Genomic DNA, 19,473 nt, shown 5'->3' on the forward strand with positions numbered 1-19,473 from the left:
TATTGAAAACTGATTTTTGCTTTTTTACATTTAAATAAAAAATTGAATAATGTTTTAATATTTTATTTCAAATTCAATATTTTAAAACAAAAATGAAAACAATATGATATTAACCTTTTTTTATTACAAAGTAAGTTTCTTAATTAAAAGTGAAGGGGAATTGTTTTTAATAACAAAATGCATATATAATCATGCACGGTTAACTTTATTTCCAAACTTGAAAGTTCTACTGAATTTGTTGGTTTTATAGGTATTAAGGACCTGGATGGATGAGATATCACAAGATCATTTTACATAGAGATGCTTGAAGTTACTTCAAATTAGTACGGTACTTCTATCTGATGTATTGATATATATTTATTGGCTTGAAGATCATTTTTCAAGCTTGAAAGTTTTATTGAACGCTCTTTGAAATCTTTTCCATCCGCTTTTATATTGGACATCCTAGTTGTTAATTATTATCCATGATGTAATTTATATTTTCAAGTTATAAATTTTGATGAATATTGTTTCATTTTTTTTCCTCACTTCAAAAGATGAAAATCCTTGATGTTAGTTAGAAATAAATTGGTTTTCTAGGAAGAGATTATTGATTGGAAACAAGAGCAAAAGGAAACCACCCCCATCTTTCTTGTTCCCATTCCCTTCTTTACATGGCTTACTCAATGAAAAAGCAAACACCCCATTTGATTTTCATTCAGTATGAGAGTGAGAGAGAGAGAGGTAATTTCGACTATACAAAGAACTCGACAGGACAGAAGACTTAAAGATAAAATAGCATTGATTTACATCAATGGCTTCAAGGGCCTGGAATAGGACCAGGAAAAATTCATGTATCTATTAGTTGGCAGCAGTTATCATTCGGTCCTTGCTTCCCACGAAATCCCTTTATCCTGCTGTTAATTTTTTAATGACGCGTATCAGGTGTTTGATAAAATTCCTCAACTGGAAAAAAAATAAAACCTTGTTTAGAATGCTTTAGTCATTTTCGAGTGGAAACTGATGTGAAAGTGGGAAGTACTATGAGAGCTTTATGCCACTTTCTGTCTTAGATGTAATGGCTTTGGCAAAAAAAATGTAACAAAAAAAATTCCACACAAAGATGTGATTAACAGATTAAAAAGATGATGGACATTTTTTAGTAAATTAATTTCAATTCAAAATAACAAAATAAGGTTTGTTGAGGCTTATTGTGAAACCTCTCTTTGGAATGAATTGATCACGAGAATAAGAAATCATGTGCAAATTATACAAAATATATTATTAATCATCAAGATTTATTATTGATTATCAATATTTATTTTATTGAATTATGTTTAAAATGAAATTGATAAAATTAAAACACAATTAATGATGAGATCGTATATTTTGAGACTATATTGAGGTTTTTGAATTACCTTCAAAGATAACATGATTTTAATAGGTGAACGGTACATCTTTTAAATTTATTAAAATGAACGTGTAATAAATATAGTATGAAGCACATACCATTAACTAGCGTTTTCAATTGGATCTTTTATTTAAATGAAAAATAAAATTTATTTTATCATGAAAAATATTTATCTTTTTTGATATATCTTATAATAATAAATTAAATGATAGTAACAAGAAAATAAGAATTAGATCGAATAAGTGAAACCAGTTTATATTATGATATATCTAGTGAAAGAAAGTAATATAGTATTAATAAAAAAGAAAAAAATGTTTTAATAAATATAAAAGATGAATGAAAATATTAGAGAATAAGAAAGAGATGTAGAATCTATTTGTAAGATTTCTAAAAACTTAATTACAATTACATTATAATTTCTTCCTTAGAATTATTCAAAATATAGTATTAGAATTACATAATGCTAGGTTTTAATATATAATTAAAGAGTCTCTCCTTAACCGAATAATGAAAATATAATAATGTATAATATAACTTTCTTGAATGAATTGTTAACGTAGGGATTGTTTTGGGTATCCAACTTGGCTGATTTAATTTGAATATATTATTTGTTAGTCTTTGACTGATTTGATTTGAATTGAATTTGATTAGTCCAATTATAGGTTGACTTTACTATTGCTGTTTTGCATTGACTCGAAATTTATAGTATTTTACATAGAATTGTTTTTCTAGTGCTTTCTACTTAACAATGAATTGAAGAACTATCATTGACTGAGTTCTTGCAAAGTATTCGCAAAAAGCTAAAGAATTAAAGTTTGTTAATTTCTAAAATAAATAATACCTTCGTTCTTCTCTTCTCTATCGTAACAAGTTTTTTTTTTTATTATTATTATACTTATAACAATCACATTAAAATTAATTAAATCACGGGATAATAAGATAAATCTATATACCATTATAAGTCAATATAATTAAACAGCATGTAATGTTACAAATTAAAAAATATATATATATTATTTTAATATATTTTTACATAAAAAATATTTAAAAAATTGACTATAACCATACTTATACAGTCCAATAATGGAGGGGAATCAAAATCTTTGTTAGCGGTAACCTGTTCGACTTGGGTGATGTTAACGCGTGGACCCCAGTTCTTGTGGAAATTTTGCATAGGATCTCGAGGAAGAAAAATGATTGCATTGCTAATAATTTGCAACATAGAATTCTTTCACTGAATAGAAAAAAATATTATTTTTAAAATAAAAACAAGTAAATATAAAAATTATTTTTTAAAATAAAGAAACTAGAAAGTTTTTATCTGTTAAAATTATGAGTTAACTCATAAAATTTTATGAGTCAATATATATTAACATATTCCATCGGATTAAAAACTCAAAACCAGTAAAATCAGACGTAACTCCTGTAAAATTAGTAAAATCAGTAAACTCAATAAAATTGGTCCTATTTTACAAGTTTACTAAATTTATAATATGAATCAATTTAAGTTCAAAGTCTTAAAATGTTTGCTGACTAGTTTTGCGAAATTAAACATATCTTTCAAACTATATATTAGATAAAGCTGAAATTTTACAGGGAAATATTAGATACATGAAAATATTTTGTGGTAAATTTTTATGTCAAATAAAATTAGTGAACATAATATTTTAGAGGGTCAAAGTTTATAAACTAATATTGTCAAATATGTAAAACAAGATTTGAAATAAAATTGATAAAAGACATGGTAATTAATGATGGCATTGGATATAAAAATGAGTAAATTAAAAATTTTCAATTATCTTTAAACATATCATGGACTGTGCATACAAATTATAAAAAAAAATATTTTTCTAATATAGATAGTATTAATATAGTTTTAGAATTACATAATGCTAGGTTTTAATATATAATTAAAGAGTCTTTCCTGAACCAAATAATAAAAATATTGTATAACTCTTTTGAATGAATTCTTAATGTAGGGACTGTTTTGGGTCCCTGACTTGGCTGATTTTATTTGAATATATTATTTGATTAGTTTATTTATAGGTTTACTCTATTATTGCTGCCTTGCATTGGCTGGAACTGGAAATTTGACTCGAAATTTCCAGTAATATACGTACACAGGAAATTTCCTGGTGGTAAACTTTAAAGAATTTCCTGGACTGATTTAATTGCAAAGTATTTGCAAGAAAGCTAAAAAAGTTACGAGTTTTTCAAAATCATTGATAGAATGGTGTGTTGAAGCAAAATCTGTTTCTAGCAGTAGCCTCTTCGACCTCAATAATGTGAACGCGTGGGATCCAATTGCTGCAACCACCACGAAATTACCGCTCCAAATTCCTTGTTCTTTCTCCGTATATTATTTTTGAAAAACTGCCGTGGAGGCGTGAACTAAAGTATTTGCAACAAAGCTAAAAGAATTGGAGTTCTTCGATTCCTAAAATTCTAATTTTAATTTTAAATTGTAAAAAAAATCAATTATTTTTAAATTGTTTTAGAAAATAGAACATCAACTATTTATATAATAGCTAAATAAATCTATTAAAATAAATCGAGAATAACTAGGAAAATCAAGCAAATAATCCAAAAATAACAAGAAAATAAATATATTTCCTAGATTTGAGTATATTTTTTTATCTTGATTGACTGACTTGTCAAGTCTTGATAAGCATAAACAAACTTTACTCTAAAAATCTGTTTGATATTTCTTTACTTATCAATAAAATATTACTTTTACTGTACAGAATATAAATAATTTGGTTAACCGTCGACGCTTATGTCACTTTACTCTTCAGCTCGTCGTAATTTCATAGCTTCTCCCAGCTGGTGGGATCCAACTAATTTCATAAATCATAATTCTTCCCAAGGGGATGCCAAATAGGTGCTAAGAGCCTACCGAATTAAGCGAAAACATGTTGTGTCCATAGTCTTACAGCTTGAAAAAGTTGAGAAGCTTGATAATATTGAGTAAGAAATAAAATATAAGAGTTTAATAGTACTGGATAGAAAAAAAAATAGAATTTCTAAACTAAATAAAAGTAACTGAAAAAAGTATTTATTATTCCACACAAATTGATGTTAAAATCTCATTTATCATATTTTATATCTATAAAAAACTAATTTGTCATGTGGAATAAGTCTATATGCTAAAATCAGAAAAAACAAATGTAACAAAAAAAACAAATTCCACCCGAGGCTGTGATTAGCAGATTATCTGATGGAAAGATGATGAGCATTTTTTAGTGAGTTAAGTTCAATTAAAAAAAAACAAAATAAGGTTAAATTGATGATTAATAATGAATTTTGTATACTTTGCACAAGATTTTCTTATTCTCGTCAATTAATCTTAAAGCGAGGTTCCAAGATAAGCCTAAAAAATATTTATTATTGATCAACAATGTTGAATAATGGCTTATTTTCTAGTATAAATTATGTTTGAGATAAAATTGATAAAAGAGTACATGATACACAATTAATGATGGAATCGTATATTTTGAGACTAAATTAAGATTTTTCAATTACCTTTAAATATATTATGGTTTTAATAGGTGGACAATGCATCCTTTGAATTTATTACAAGTAATGTGTAATTTAAATTATAAAAAAAATATTTATTTTTCTGATAAACATGATAATAATAAATTAGAAAATAGGAATTGGTTTGAATGAATTGTACTAGTTCATATTATGGTATATCTGGCGAAGAAGTTCGAAGAATAGAATGAAAAAGAACAGAAAAGAAAACACAAAAAGAAATAAAATATGTTTTTAATAAATATAAAAGATGGATAAAATTAGAGAACAAGAAAGAGATATATAATCTCTTTGTAAAACTTCTATAAACTTCCTCTTCTATCATGCTGTAATTTCATAGCTTCTATAATCTGATCTACAAATATAGAGGTAACTCATATTTTATTCTGAGGGGATGCCGAATAGATCTACAAATCAAAATGATTTAAAATAATTAAGAGTGCAGCCATAGTCTTACAGCTAGTACTAAAGTTTTTTTTTTTCTAAATTAAAGATGAATATTTTTTGCTGGCATCAAATAATTTAAAATGAGAATTACAGAGCAAAGGGTTTAATCAAATATTAAAAGAGAAGGTTTTGTGTAATTATTAGATAATTGAAATCATCAGTAATCTCCTTTTTTCAATTTTTTTTTTTATTATCCCTAGCATGCACGAAACATTGAAACACCGCAATTTTTCATTTATTAATGCTTGATGAATTGTTAGAAGAGTGAGGTCTTCACAAACATTGAAACACCGCAATTTTTCATGATAAAATCCAAAGAATTGGTACTTTGGTGTTTGTGGGGCTGGTAAATGGAAGAACACGTGTTTGTGGGGCTGTTATTTCTTTCAAGGTGCGCACTTTGGTGTGTATCACGTGTTTGTTGCATTTACTGAATATGATAGTGGGAACTTATTTATCAAGATTTAAAGCAGTAGTTGCTTATGGATAATTAGCTCTTCCATCCAGCATTAATTCTATTATCAATTGTAGTTTAGTCACTGGTTGCGTAGATAAAAGATTTTAAGATATTATCAAGTTTTATTTTTATCATTTAAATTTATAATTAATTCTATTATGTATTTAAATGTGTTTAGTTACCTTGTAAACCGTATGGTAGAGTCCCTCAAATATTCTGGCCACAGCAACCACTATATTTTATGCGAAGCAGTATTTTGTCCTCGAACCCTTGGCCCTCTAAATTACCCAAAAAGGACAATAATTGAGCACAAGTGGTACAGGTCAGGGTTAAACTCAGCTTGCTAGAGCCAGTTCTCAATTTTAGGCGCCAGTTCTCAATTTTAGGTCGAATTTTAGCAAAATCTGGGCTAGGATTTGGAACAAATGTAGCTATTTTTTCTCCTTTTATTATTAAAAAATAATATTCATGGATTAATTTTCGTATAATTTAAGAAAGTAAGTCCTTTAATCAAATTTTAGAGTGTTGCAATTACTACGAAAGGAACGCAAAAAGACATAAAGTTTTTCGAAGAGAGAAATAAAAAGGAAAAGGAAAAGGAAACAACCCCCACTCCATCTTTCCCTTCTTTCCATGAAAAAAGCAAATATCAATTATATGATTTTGATTTTCAATCAGTATGAGTGAGAAAGAAAGAGAGGACAAGCCGACAATTCAAAGGTCCTCTCTCTCTTTCCTTGCTTTTTTTAACGCGTGGAGCCAGCAGTTGTTGCCACCAAATTCCTCTACGTACTATTACCTTTTACCTCTTTTATAATTATTATGATTATTGCATTGCTAATAATTTGCAATAAAGATGATGAATATTTTTTAGTCAATTCAAAATAACAAGATAAGGTTTGTCTTACCTAAAAATTCTAAAAATATTTATTATCCTAAAAATTCTTATATTAAAATCTTAATTTATCACATGAACTGAGCATATACCAAAAATAAAAAATGTAACAAAAAAAATTCTACACAATACAATTAATTATAGGATAGTATATTTTGAGACTAAATTGAGGTTTTTGAATTATCTTTAAACATAACATGATTTTAATAGGTGCACTGTATATCCTTTGAATTTATTAGAAGTAACGTGTAATGTAAAGTAAGAACCGCTTACCATTAATTAGCTTTTTCAATTGGATTTTTTTATTTAAATGAAAAGGAAAATTTATTTTATTATGAAAAAAATATTTCTTTTTCTGATATATCTAATAATAATAAATTAGAGATAGTAACAAGAAAATAGAAAGTAGATTGAATAAATGGTATCAGTTCCTATTATGATACATCTAGTGAAAAAGAATAGAATGAATTAAAATATTCTTAATAAAAAAACATAAAAAAATATTCTTAATAAATATAAAAGATGGGTGAAATTAGATAACACGAAACTATCAATAAGTAAATTTCAATCTGTAATTGTGTAGGTTTTGATTAAAAGGGCTTTAATTTAGGAAGTATATTAAAAAATAATATAAATTATATTCTAGAATTTATTTTAATAGTTTAAATTTTGAGATGAATTAATAAGTCTTTACAAATAAAAGATATAGTTTTACAATAAAATGCATTTTTAGAAATGAAATTATATTAAATTAAGCTTGCTCGAGATTGTTCAAATTATTAATTAATTATAATTAACTTTATGTCTTCAGAGGAAACAAAAGGAAAGGACAAAATTATCTTCCCCTCAACGATAGACCATCATTCTATTTACCTTCTCATAAATTGCTTTTTTTCTTTCCAGCTCGTCAAGCAGTTTGGTCTCCCTCACTGGAAAATCTCCTTCTTCCCTGCCTCTGCGCACGTAGGGGAAGAAGGAGAATAGTATTGTTCAAAACATCATTGTTTTAATTTTTTTTTGAAAAAAAAAAAATAAATTTAAGAATAATCTAAAAATAGGTTATGATATTTTCCATCACTTTTTCTTATCATCAACTTCAATATGTTGCTTCTTTTTTAAAGGTTTAACACTAGAAAGCCTTTTTTTTTGTTTCATTCTTCAAATCTTAATAACAAACGTATGTAATAGACAATTGATAGTGAAATGAAAAGGTTAAGAAAGATGAAATTGTAAAAAAAGAAAATTAATTTAAAATATTTTTATGAAAAAAACAAATAACAATAAAAAATATAGACCAAAACTTGATAGATAAAAAAATTAGAGGTGAAATTGAAAAATAATTATAGTTTTATAAATTATTAAAAAAAGATTTCAAATATTTAAGGATGAAATCAAAAAATATTAACTTTAAAAATTAGCCAGAAAAATTCAATAAATAATAAAAAAACAAACTCAAGAAAATCTAAATCATTTATAAAATTAGGAAAAACTTCCACACTAAGTAAACAAATAAAAACAAAACAAATAGAAAGAAGGAAGTAAAGTCTGTAATTAAATATATACGCGGAGACAAAAACATGGGCATGTGACAGGAGACAAAAGGCCAAAGGAAGGTCTATATCTAACTTCCTTTTCCTTTTTCTTAGAAAAAAAGTGACAAAAGCTGATAGAACACAGATTCCATCTCTTTTTCATTGGTTTTTTTTTTTTAAAATGTTTATGCATGTGGCTCAACCTTTCTCAGTAATTGCAACATGTTTCTTTGTTGAATAAACTGCAATACTGGTCTCCCTCACTGGACCCCTTTAGAATGAGAATCACACGAGGAAATTTAAAAGTAATTTGAAGTATCATTAAAGCCTATAAAAATGAAACTGATAATAATATAGTTGGGATTTAAAAAAAAAAATTGATAAAAAACCATATAAAAAGAAATTTGAAACCAAGTAATCTTAAAAAACCAAAATAAACATGCCATGAAAACAAATTTAAAATAAACAAAATACTTGAAAAAAATTTAATTCAGCCATTTCTTCATAAAAAAACAGTAATTGGGTATTACTTTATGGTCAAAAAGTACAATAATGCAAAAAAAGAAGAAGAAGAAGCATTAAATAGCTAGTATGTTATACTATGCTCAAATTATAATATTTGATATTTAGAATATTCCTCAACTTACTTCCTCCATTCGTTGAAAGGAAAAGCCACCTTTAAAATTTACGAGGGAATTTTTTTTTTATTTCATTGCGGGTCAACTTCGGCATTTTAGAATATTAATTAGAGCAACTTGCAAGTGTACATACAATATCCATAATATCTTTGCACAACTTGAAAAGTTTCAGGCACTACCATTGAGGCCAGGGGTTCTTTGGTCTTTACCTATTTTCGTTTTGGCCACCGAATTTTATATTTTTTTTTCAATAAAAGAGAAGGTTTTGTGTAATTATCAGATAATTGAAATCATCACTAACTCCTTTGTTCATTTTCATCTTTTTTTATTACCCTTAGCATGATACACAGAAAAGAAGAACGGTCAAGAAAGAAGAATAATGGAGGGGAATCAAAATCTTTGCTTTGATTTTCTGTTGTGTTTTCAGTACAATGGTCAACAATAGCTTGCAAGAGTTTGATAGCAGTAACCTTTTCGACCTCAATAATGTTAACGCGTGGACCCAGTTGCTCTGGAAAGTATGCAGAGGAAGAAAAATGATAGCAGTGACCTTTTCTACCTAATAATTTGCAAGAGAGAATTCTTTCTCTGAATATATAGAAAAAAACTATTATTTTTAAAATAAAAACAACTATATAGAAAAATTATTACTTTTTAGGTAGAAAAACCTCATGATATTGAATAAAAAAATAAAATAGAAAAATTATTCTTTTGAAGTAGAAAAAAATATAAAAGTTTAGTAATATTGAATAGAAATAAATATTAAAATTTCTAAACTAAATATAAATAACAGAGAAAAATATATATTATCCTAAAAATTCTTATATTAAAATATTAAAAAGAACTGAGTTTACATGCTTTAAACAGAAAAACAACAAAAAAAACAAATGTAACAAGAAAAATTCCAAGCAACATAATATATATGATATAAATTGAGGTTTTTAAATTACCTATAAACATATCATAATATATATGGTACATCCTTTGAATTTATTAGAAAGAAGCCATTAACTAGCCTTTTCAATTGGATCTTTTATTTAAATGAAAAGGAATATTTATTTTAATATGAAAAAAATATTTATTTTTTATATATATCTAGTGATAATAAATTAGAGGATAGTAACAAGAAAATAGAAATTAGATCAAATAAATGGTACCAATTTTTATTCTATATATCTAGCTAAAGAATAGAATGAATTAAAACATTCTTAATAAAAAAAAACAGAAAGAAATAAAAAAATATTCTTAATAAATATTAAAGATAGGTGAAATCAGAGAACAAGAAAGAAATAAAGAATCTCTTTCTAAGATTTCTTGTTCCCTTTCCCTTCTTTACACGGCCTCCTCAATAAAAAAGCAAACACCCCATTTGATTTTCATTCAGTATGAGAGTGAGAATGAGAGAGAGGTAATTTCGACTATACATAGAACTCGACAGGACAGAAGACTTAAAGATAAAATAGCTTTGATTTACAACCATGGCTTCAAGGGCCTGGAAGAGGACCAGGTACAAGTTTGTTTCTATCTAAGAAAGCAAGAAGCTCCCACTAATGCATGCTCTCAACAAACTACCCCCAATTTCGCCACTACAGCTCAAGTAGCTTTGAGTCATTCCAACAAGTAGGAATTGAATTCAAAGGAATAAATCATTAAATGCGGAGTTGGTGTTCTCCTGTTTGTGGTTCTGATAAATGTAAGAACGGACAGAGAGATGAAATAGGAAAAATCCATGTATCTATTAGTTGGCAGCAGTTATCATTCGGCCCTTGCCGCCCACGAAATAATTTTTTTAAAGACGCGTATCAGGTGTTTGATAAAATTCCTCAACTGGAAAAAAAAAAAAAAAACCATGTTTAGAATGCTTGAGTCCTTTACGAGTGGAAAGTGGGAACTATCCACTTTCCCATTCTCCACCGAGCGTGAAAGAGGGAACTACTGTGAGAGCTTTATGCCACTTTCTATCTTAGATGTAATGGCTTTGGCAAAAAGAAACAAATAAAAGTTAGTGTTCGCACTGTTTTAGCCCAGGAGTCTTTCATGGTTGCCGTGGATTGATTGACAGGAAGAAGTCTGAATGTTTTTAGAAAGAAGCAGTTTTCATTGCCTTTCCAAACCAATCTGTATCTATTAACAAAAACTCTAAATCGCGAGTACTAGACACAATTAATTATTTTTTTTGTAATTATTAGATAATTGAAATCATCACTAACTCCTTTGTTCATTTTCTTCTTTTTTTATTACCCTTAGCATGATACACAGAAAAGAAGAACGGTTAAGAGAGAACAATAATGGAGGGTAATCAAAATCTTTGTTTGATTTTATGTTGATCAACAATAGCTTGGAAGAGCCTTTTCGACCTCAATAATTAATGTTAATGCGTGGATCCAGTTGTTATGGAAACTTTGCAAAGGATCTGCAGGAAGAAAAATGAAAAGCTTTTCAAACCTACAATATAGAGAGAGAAATAAATAAATAAAAAGCTTTTCAAAACCAATCCCATGCCAGATTGGTTTGTCTGTCCAGTACTTGAGCTTGCACACTTCGTTTATATTCAAACAATATTCTACCGTTGCTTTTATTATTTATAATAATGTGATAGGAATAACATTATTATAAAGAATATGTTATACTCGCTCATGCCAAATTGGATGACAATGAGCATCCTTCTCCACGTTAGCTCGTACCATATTGGATGAGCTACCGTGGAGAAGGAAAAATGTTCATTATTAGAAAAACTGTCATTGAATGATTTAATTGCAAAGTATTTCCAAGAAAGCTATATCAATTACAGTGTTTTAATTTCTAAAATTATAATTTTAAATTGTAAAAAAAATTCAATTATTTTTAAAATTGTTTATTGAAAATTTTGCTTCAGGAGCTGTCAAGATTAAGTTAAGTTAATCTTTATTTTCAGTAACAATAAATAGCTAAATAAATCTATTAAAATAAATAAAAAAATAACAAGTAAAATTAAGCAAATAATCCAAAAATAACAAGAAACTAGGTCTGATTTCAGTATGTTTTTTTATCTTGATTGATACTTGCTAAGTATTTTCTAAGTATTTGCTAAGCATAAATAGCATTAACGAACTTCAGAGTCCGTTTGATATTTTTCTAACTTTTACTATTTTACGTATTCCCGCAATAAATAAAGCCAGCAAAGGCAGATGTGTGCGTCTATATATACATGAACTGCTGATTCGATTTGAACACCCCATTTCTACGATTCAATAACTTCAGGTGCAATAATTTCTCTCTCCGATTGCTGCAATTTCATAGCTAACTCTTCTTTGCTTCTTTCTTGTTTTAATTTCATGTCTTTACCAATAACAACAATGTGAAAGCTTTGTTTGTTTCATGTTTAACTTCAGTTGCTATTGTCTTATGCTCTCTCATTATTAAGCTTAAATTGCTGTATTTTCTTCGATGATCACTTCACATGTATCAGCAATTGCTAATTGATTGTTCCTTAATTTCTGCAGCTTCCATGACAGAGCCAGAGTCTTCTCGCAGTAGACCGGTAGGGGCCTATGAAGTCTTCTTGAGTTTTAGAGGAGAAGACACTCGCAAGACATTTACAGATCATCTATATGCTGCCTTAGATCAAGCAGGAATCCGCGCTTTTCGAGATGATGATGAACTTCCGAGAGGAGAAGAAATCTCCGATCATCTCCTCAGGGCAATTCAAGAATCAAAGATATCCATAGTTGTCTTCTCAAAAGGATATGCTTCTTCTAGATGGTGTCTCAATGAACTTGTAGAGATTCTTGAGTGCAAAAAGAGGAAAACCGGTCAGATTGTTCTTCCTATATTCTATGACATTGATCCTTCAGATGTGAGAAAACAGAACGGCAGTTTTGCAGAAGCATTTGTTAAACATGAAGAGCGTTTTGAAGAGAAGTTGGTGAAGGAGTGGAGAAAAGCTCTTGAGGAGGCTGGAAATCTATCTGGATGGAATCTCAATGATATTGCAAATGGGTATGCCTTTTTTCCAAATTTATGGAGTCAATATACTTTATATTTTTCAATGTGAAACAATAAAATACTTAATTGACTGGCTATCAATGACTGGCTTTTGTCTATGAGCAGGCATGAAGCAAAATTTATCAAAGAGATTATCAAGGATGTGTTGAATAAATTAGATCCCAAGTACTTAGATGTTCCTGAGCTCCTAGTAGGTATGGATCGGCTTTCTCGCAATATTTTTTACTTTCTAACTACTGCAACACATGATGTACGCATTGTGGGCATACATGGGATGCCAGGAATAGGAAAGACAACTATAGCAAAAGTTGTATTTAATCAACTCCGCTATAGATTCGAGGGAAGCTGCTTTCTTTCGAATATCAATGAAACAACAAAACAATTCAATGGTCTGGCTCTTTTACAAGAGCAACTTCTTCTTGATATTTTAAAACAAGATGTTGCTAACATCAATTGTGTCGATAGAGGAAAGGTTCTGATCAAAGAACGACTTCGTCGCAAAAGAGTTCTTGTTGTTGCTGATGATGTGACTCATCAGGACCAGCTAAATGCTTTGATGGGAGAGCGAGGTTGGTTTGGTCGCGGAAGTAGAGTAATTATTACAACAAGAGATTCAAGTTTTCTACATAAAGCGGATCAAACATATCAAATCGAAGAAATGAAACCAGATGAGTCCTTTCAACTTTTCAGCTGGCATGCCTTGCGGGACACCAAGCCAGCAGAAGATTATATTGAGCTTTCGAAGGATGTAGTTGATTACTGTGGAGGAATTCCTTTGGCTCTTGAGGTTATGGGTGCTTGTCTGTCCGGGAAAAACAGAGATGGTTGGAAATCTGTAATTGACAAATTGAGAAGAATTCCAAACCGCGATATTCAAGAAAAGCTTAGAATAAGTTTTGACGCACTGGACGGTGAAGAACTACAAAATGCATTCCTTGACATCGCTTGCTTCTTTATTGATAGAAAGAAAGAGTACGTCGCAAAAGTGCTAGGAGCCCGTTGCGGTTACAATCCAGAAGTTGATTTGCAAACTCTCCATGAAAGGTCTCTGATTAAAGTATTGGGAGAGACGGTAACCATGCATGATCTATTACGAGACATGGGAAGGGAGGTCGTTCGTGAAAAGTTTCCAAAACAACCTGGAAAGAGGACCAGAATTTGGAATCAAAAGGATGCATGGAATGTACTTGAGCAGCAGAAGGTAAGAGCTCAATGCATACATGAAAGCATAGTCATGCGTATTTTCTAGTCAAACTTATTACAAGTAATTGTATGAAAGTTGTATTGATTTATTTTTTAGGGTACGGATGTCGTAGAGGGTCTTGCACTGGATGTCAGAGCATCAGAAGCTAAATCACTTAGCGCAGGATCATTTGCAGAAATGAAATGCTTAAATTTACTCCAAATCAATGGAGTTCATCTCACCGGATCCTTCAAACTGCTTTCTAAAGAGTTGATGTGGATTTGTTGGCTTCAATGTCCTTTGAAATATTTTCCATCTGATTTTACCTTGGATAATTTAGCTGTTCTTGATATGCAGTACAGTAACCTCAAAGAACTATGGAAGGGAAAAAAGGTGAGAAACATGCTGCAATCCCCAAAATTTCTCTATTATGTAATTTATATTTACATGTTACAACTTCTTAAGATTAATTTTCATTATTTTGCGCTCTATTATACAGATTCTCAACAGGCTAAAAATCCTTAATCTCAGTCATTCTCAGCACCTTATTAAAACACCAAACTTACACAGTTCAAGTCTAGAGAAAGTAATTCTGAAAGGTTGCTCGAGTTTAGTTGAGGTGCATCAATCAATTGAAAATTTGACGAGCCTCGTTTTCTTGAATCTCAAGGGATGTTGGAGGCTGAAGAATCTCCCTGAAAGGATTGACAATGTAAAGTCTCTTAAAACCCTGAATATTTCTGGGTGTTCACAACTTGAGAAATTGCCGGAACGCATGGGTGATGTGGAATCCTTAACCGAGCTGCTAGCTGATGGGATTGAAAATGAGCAATTTCTCTCTTCAATTGAACAATTAAAGCATTGCAGAAGGTTATCATGGCGTGGAGACAGTTCGACGCCACCAAGTTCTTCTTTGATTTCAACAGGTGTTTTGAATTTGAAACGTTGGCTGCCAGCATCTTGCATTGAATGGATATCAGTGAAACGTCTTGAGCTTTCTAATAGTGGTTTGTCTGATCGCGCAACTAACTGTGTTGATTTCAGTGGTTTGTCTGCTCTAGAAGAATTGGATCTAACAGGAAACAAATTCTCTAGGCTGCCTTATGGGATCTGCTTCCTTCCCAAGCTAAGTGATTTGTCTGTTGAGGGATGCAAAAATATTGTATCAATCCCAGATCTTCCCTCAAGTTTAACGCGTTTGGGTGCATCTTATTGCAAATCATTGAAAAGAGTAAGAATACCAAGCGAGCCAAAAAAAGAACTATTTATATTCCTAGATGAAAGTCATTCATTAGAAGAGTTTCAGGACATCGAAGGTCTAAGTAATAGTTTCTGGTATATTTTTGTTGATGACCGCAGTCATTCACCAAGTAAATTACAGAAGAGCGTTGTAGAGGTACTATTTCTTTCTGTCTCTCTTTCGCACAAAAAGAAACACACATAATTGGCACATACATTGATTAATGTCTAAGATCCTAGCATTTCTTGAAATCAATATGTATATAGGCAATAATCATTATTATTATTATTTTATTTTAAAAAATAAGTATCATCTTTAATAATATTTTTTATTTTTCTTATTTAATCTAAAAAATTAAATATTATCTTTAATAATATGTTTTTATTAAATATTTAAAGTCTGATTGGTTTTATTTTTTATTTCTTGATTTTATGATAATATATTTATACAGGCAATGTGCAACGGTCGTCACGGGTATTTTATTCGCCACACTCCTGGTCAGATGCCAAACTGGTTGAGCTACAGTGGAGAAGGATGCTCATTGTCATTCCATATACCTCCAGTCTTCCATGGCTTAGTTCTTTGGTTTCATAAGGATGATAAGGACACTTACGATAAAGTTATTATAAGAAATAATAGCAATGGAAGATTACTGTTTAAATCTACGACATGGTATTATCATCCAAAAACTGGATGTATAAGATACATAAGTAGAAGTAAAATGGCAATGAAAAATTACTGTGCAGATGACGAATTTGAACTATACATTTCTTCATCACTGGAAGCATGGCGCATCGGTCATTCATTTGAACCCGCACCCATTAAAGAATGTGGGGTCCATGTGATTGCAGGGAAGTCAGATTCATTTGAAGAGTCAGAAGTGGAAAGAGATACAGTGATGCCTTCACCATCGCTGTATCATCTGCTTCCTCATCCTCATTGTGGTTCGATTACAGCGTCTACACCTAAGCAATGGATTGACTTTTTATTTGCGAAGCTGCAAGAACATAGCATCAGTTTATCGCTTTATGGTAAGAATACATATTTCATTTAGTTATTTCTATTTTAATATTCTATTTACTTTAAGAGATTAAATATCATCTTTAATTATTACATTTTTCTTATTTAATCTAAAAAAATAAATATTATCTTTAACAATATTTTTTATTAAATATTTAGAGTCTGCTTGGTTTTATTTCTTTTCTTGATTTTATGATAATATTTTTCTTATTTAATATAAAAAATAAATATTATCTTTAACAATTAGATCTATCGAATATCACTTAAAAAATAAATTATAAATTTAATAATTATTTTTGAAAAACAAAAGGCCAACAATCACTAACATATTTTATTAAAATCACTTTAGTTTATTTAGAAAATATTGAAATTGATTTTTGTTTTTTTACATTAAAGTAAAAAAAAAATAATGTTTTTATATTTTATTTCAAACTCGATATTTTAAAACAAAAATGAAAAAGATGTGATAATGACCTTTTTTATTATAAAGTAAGTTTTTTAATTAAAAGTAATGGGAATTTGTTCGTAATAACAAATGCATGTACAATCATCATGCACATTTAACTTTCTTTTCAAATTTAGAAACTCTATTGAATTTTATGGTTTTTTAGGGGAAGGTAGAGGAGGCCTTAATTGACATGAGAGTACAAGATCAGTTTACATAGAGATGCTTGAAGTTACTTCAAATCAGTACGATACTTCCATCTGACATGTTGATATGTATTTGTTGGTTTGAAGATCATTTTCCATCCGCTTTTATACTGGACGACCTAGTTGTTAATTATTATCCATGATGTAATTTATATTTTCAAGTTATAAATTTTGATGAATATTGTCGCACGTCAAAAAATCCGCGCGGCATCGGCTGGCGATTTTTCATTGTTGTGCGTTTGCTTGAATTGGTTTGTTGGAGTCGCCACCTAGCAATTTATTGAAGGCTACTAGGAAACTGGATGTACTGGTCTTGTTAGAGATTCGCGGGTAAGGGACTGGTTGTGGTTAGGGAAGGTATTAGCACCCCTAACGCACCCTACCTGAGGTAAGCTGCTTCGTGGCTTTGACGTGTTAAAGAAGTTTTAATAATTGTCTTTTCATCGGATATTAGAAATACAACTTACATGTAAGTTAATAAATCTTGACCGTGATCCAATCAAAATATTAAATTCTTCAATAATCTTTGCAATTTTATTTATAAAAAAATAATACATAAAACAAATACAAACAACACACATACACTTTCACTATATCTTTTCTTTTCTTTTCTTTTCTTTTTTTTTTGCTTCCATATTTACAAAATACAATTTCTAAATAAACTAAACAAAAATTACAATAATATTACAATAACATAATCTAAAAATTACAAAAACAGTCCCTAAAACTCCAGAAATTGCAAGGAAGCCCTTCTGCACTGGTATTGGACGCAGGAACACTGGCGGCGCGTGAACCCACGTGCCGCCGTTGGAACTCCAAAACAGCAGGGGGCCAGTCACGGTTTCCCCTCTTCTTCCCCTCACCGGTGGTGACCTGCAACAAACAAAGAAAACGCACACAATTGATTTTAGTTGTTTTATTTTTGTTTTCAGATCGGTCTTCCTCCTCTCTTTTCAAATCTGCCGCATCTGGAGCTGGGCCTTACACGCGCCGCCGGCGACGAGCCAGGCATGTGGACGGCAGGATCAACAACTTCCCTCTGCCTCCTTCATTTCCACACCGGCGGTGTCGTCCACCGCTGCCACGGTTGGGAGATCGACTGGCTGAGAAGAGGTGGGGCTGCCAACTGGAGGAATTGGGTTGATGGTCTTCCTTCACTGCTGTTGTTCGTGGGTTTTGCTGCTGGAGCTGGGTCGGAGCTGCGGGCGCAGCCGTGCGTGGAGGAGGAGCTGGAGACGGCGCCGCTGTGATGAGGAGACGCTGCTGCTGGTGGCAGATCTGTGGAGGAAAGGGAGGGGCGCTACTGGCCGGTGAGGAGATGACGAAGAGAGTGGGGGCTGTTGCTGGGTTCGGCTGGAAAAGAAAAATGGTGGAACCGACTGAAGAAGAAAAACAAAGGAGAATGGGGTGGCTTGGTTTCTTTGGCCGGCCAGCAGAAGGGAGAGCTGTGGCTTGTGCCGGCTGGGTGAGGGAGAAGAAAAAAAATGTAGCCAGCGGGAGGGGGCTGTCTGTCCAGTTGCGGGAGAAGAGAAAAAAAATTCAAAGGGGAGGGCCGGCTGTGCAGTTGAGGGAGCAGGAGGTGTAGCGGCTGCTGACTTCTATGGATGAAGAAGGAGAACAAGCCGGTTGGGAGAGGAGAGGATAATCAACCGGCTGTGTGGGGAAGAAAGTTTCCAACCAGGGGGGCTGCTGTTTTGGGTGAGGCGGCTGGTGTGGAAAAAATCAAAGGCAAAGGGTGGGGCGGCGGCTCTCCTTGAAAGAAAGATGGGTTTAGGGTTAGGGTTTTTTGTATTTTTTTTTTTTAAGTTGTCAAAATTGCCCCCCCCCCTTCTGAAAATTCAGTGTAGCATGGTATTTATAGGAAAAGTTTTGCTAGGTTTTCAAATTAGTCCCTTAACTTTTCCTTTCCTTCTCTTTTCCTCTTTTTTTTGTAAATTTTGATTTTTTTTATTTTTTTTGTATTTTTAAAAGCGAGCAAATATCAACGTCGACTCAATGTGGAAAATCAATGATTTTAAAAATAACGCGTTAAAAGTTGAACGCGTTCCAAATGTCTTTGAAAATTTAAATTCTTTTGAGACGATGCTAAAAAATGCTAAAAACGATGCAAATGTATTAAAAATGTATTTTTTTGGATTTTCAATGTTTTTTGCTATTTTTTATTTTTTCTGAAAATTTATCAAAACATGGGTCAAAAATTGGGTAGCAACAGATGCCCCCTCTTTACAATGCTTACGAAGCAAAACTCCTCAATGTTTTGCGTAGTAAGTTTTGTAAAGAAAAACTTGTCTTTCTGTCTGCTTAACTTGCTCAACATCCACTCATCTAAAGACCTTGCTCTTTTTTCTTTTTCTATATATTTTTTTTCTTCGTTAACCTGAGATCCCATCTGGCGACCTCCTTGAACCAAAACCAAAATCTGTGTGGTTGGGCTAACCTGAGATCTCGTCCGACGATCCCCTTTAACCAGAACCAATATCCTGTGTGGTTGGGCTAACCTGA

The 19,473-nt window shown here is 31.0% G+C and overlaps 2 protein-coding genes across 9 annotated transcripts in view; both read left to right on the top strand.

Moving 5' to 3' along the window:
• The window catches only part of LOC133668352 (disease resistance protein RUN1-like), a 40,689-nt gene that overhangs the window by 5,206 nt on the left and 16,010 nt on the right, over positions 1–19,473 (top strand). For 3 of the 6 annotated variants that reach the window (XM_062088135.1, XM_062088137.1, XM_062088134.1), the window contains one exon: positions 251–514. The exons of the other annotated variants lie outside the window; for them this stretch is intronic. In XM_062088135.1, the coding sequence (XP_061944119.1) occupies positions 251–273 (23 nt within the window). In that variant the 3' untranslated portion in view covers positions 274–514. Of the gene's footprint in view, positions 1–250; positions 515–19,473 lie in introns of those variants that run through there. 6 annotated transcript variants of the gene reach the window in all.
• Positions 12,011–19,095, top strand: LOC133668351 (disease resistance protein RUN1-like). Of its 3 annotated transcripts, XM_062088129.1 has the most exons (7): positions 12,011–12,133; positions 12,376–12,871; positions 12,983–14,078; positions 14,178–14,453; positions 14,560–15,456; positions 15,752–16,331; positions 17,904–19,095. In XM_062088129.1, the coding sequence occupies exons 2-7, from the start codon at positions 12,381–12,383 to the stop codon at positions 18,113–18,115; spliced, it is 3,552 nt and encodes a 1,183-aa protein (XP_061944113.1). In that variant the 5' UTR covers positions 12,011–12,133; positions 12,376–12,380; the 3' UTR covers positions 18,116–19,095. The 3 variants fall into 3 exon arrangements, with proteins under 3 accessions (XP_061944113.1, XP_061944112.1, XP_061944114.1); XM_062088128.1 differs by lacking the exon at positions 12,011–12,133 and having other exon boundaries at positions 12,140–12,871; XM_062088130.1 differs by lacking the exons at positions 12,011–12,133; positions 17,904–19,095 and adding an exon at positions 16,932–17,199 and having other exon boundaries at positions 12,140–12,871.

Source organism: Populus nigra, chromosome 11 (genome assembly GCF_951802175.1).
Source record: "Populus nigra chromosome 11, ddPopNigr1.1, whole genome shotgun sequence".
NCBI classification, from domain to species: Eukaryota; Viridiplantae; Streptophyta; class Magnoliopsida; order Malpighiales; family Salicaceae; genus Populus; species Populus nigra.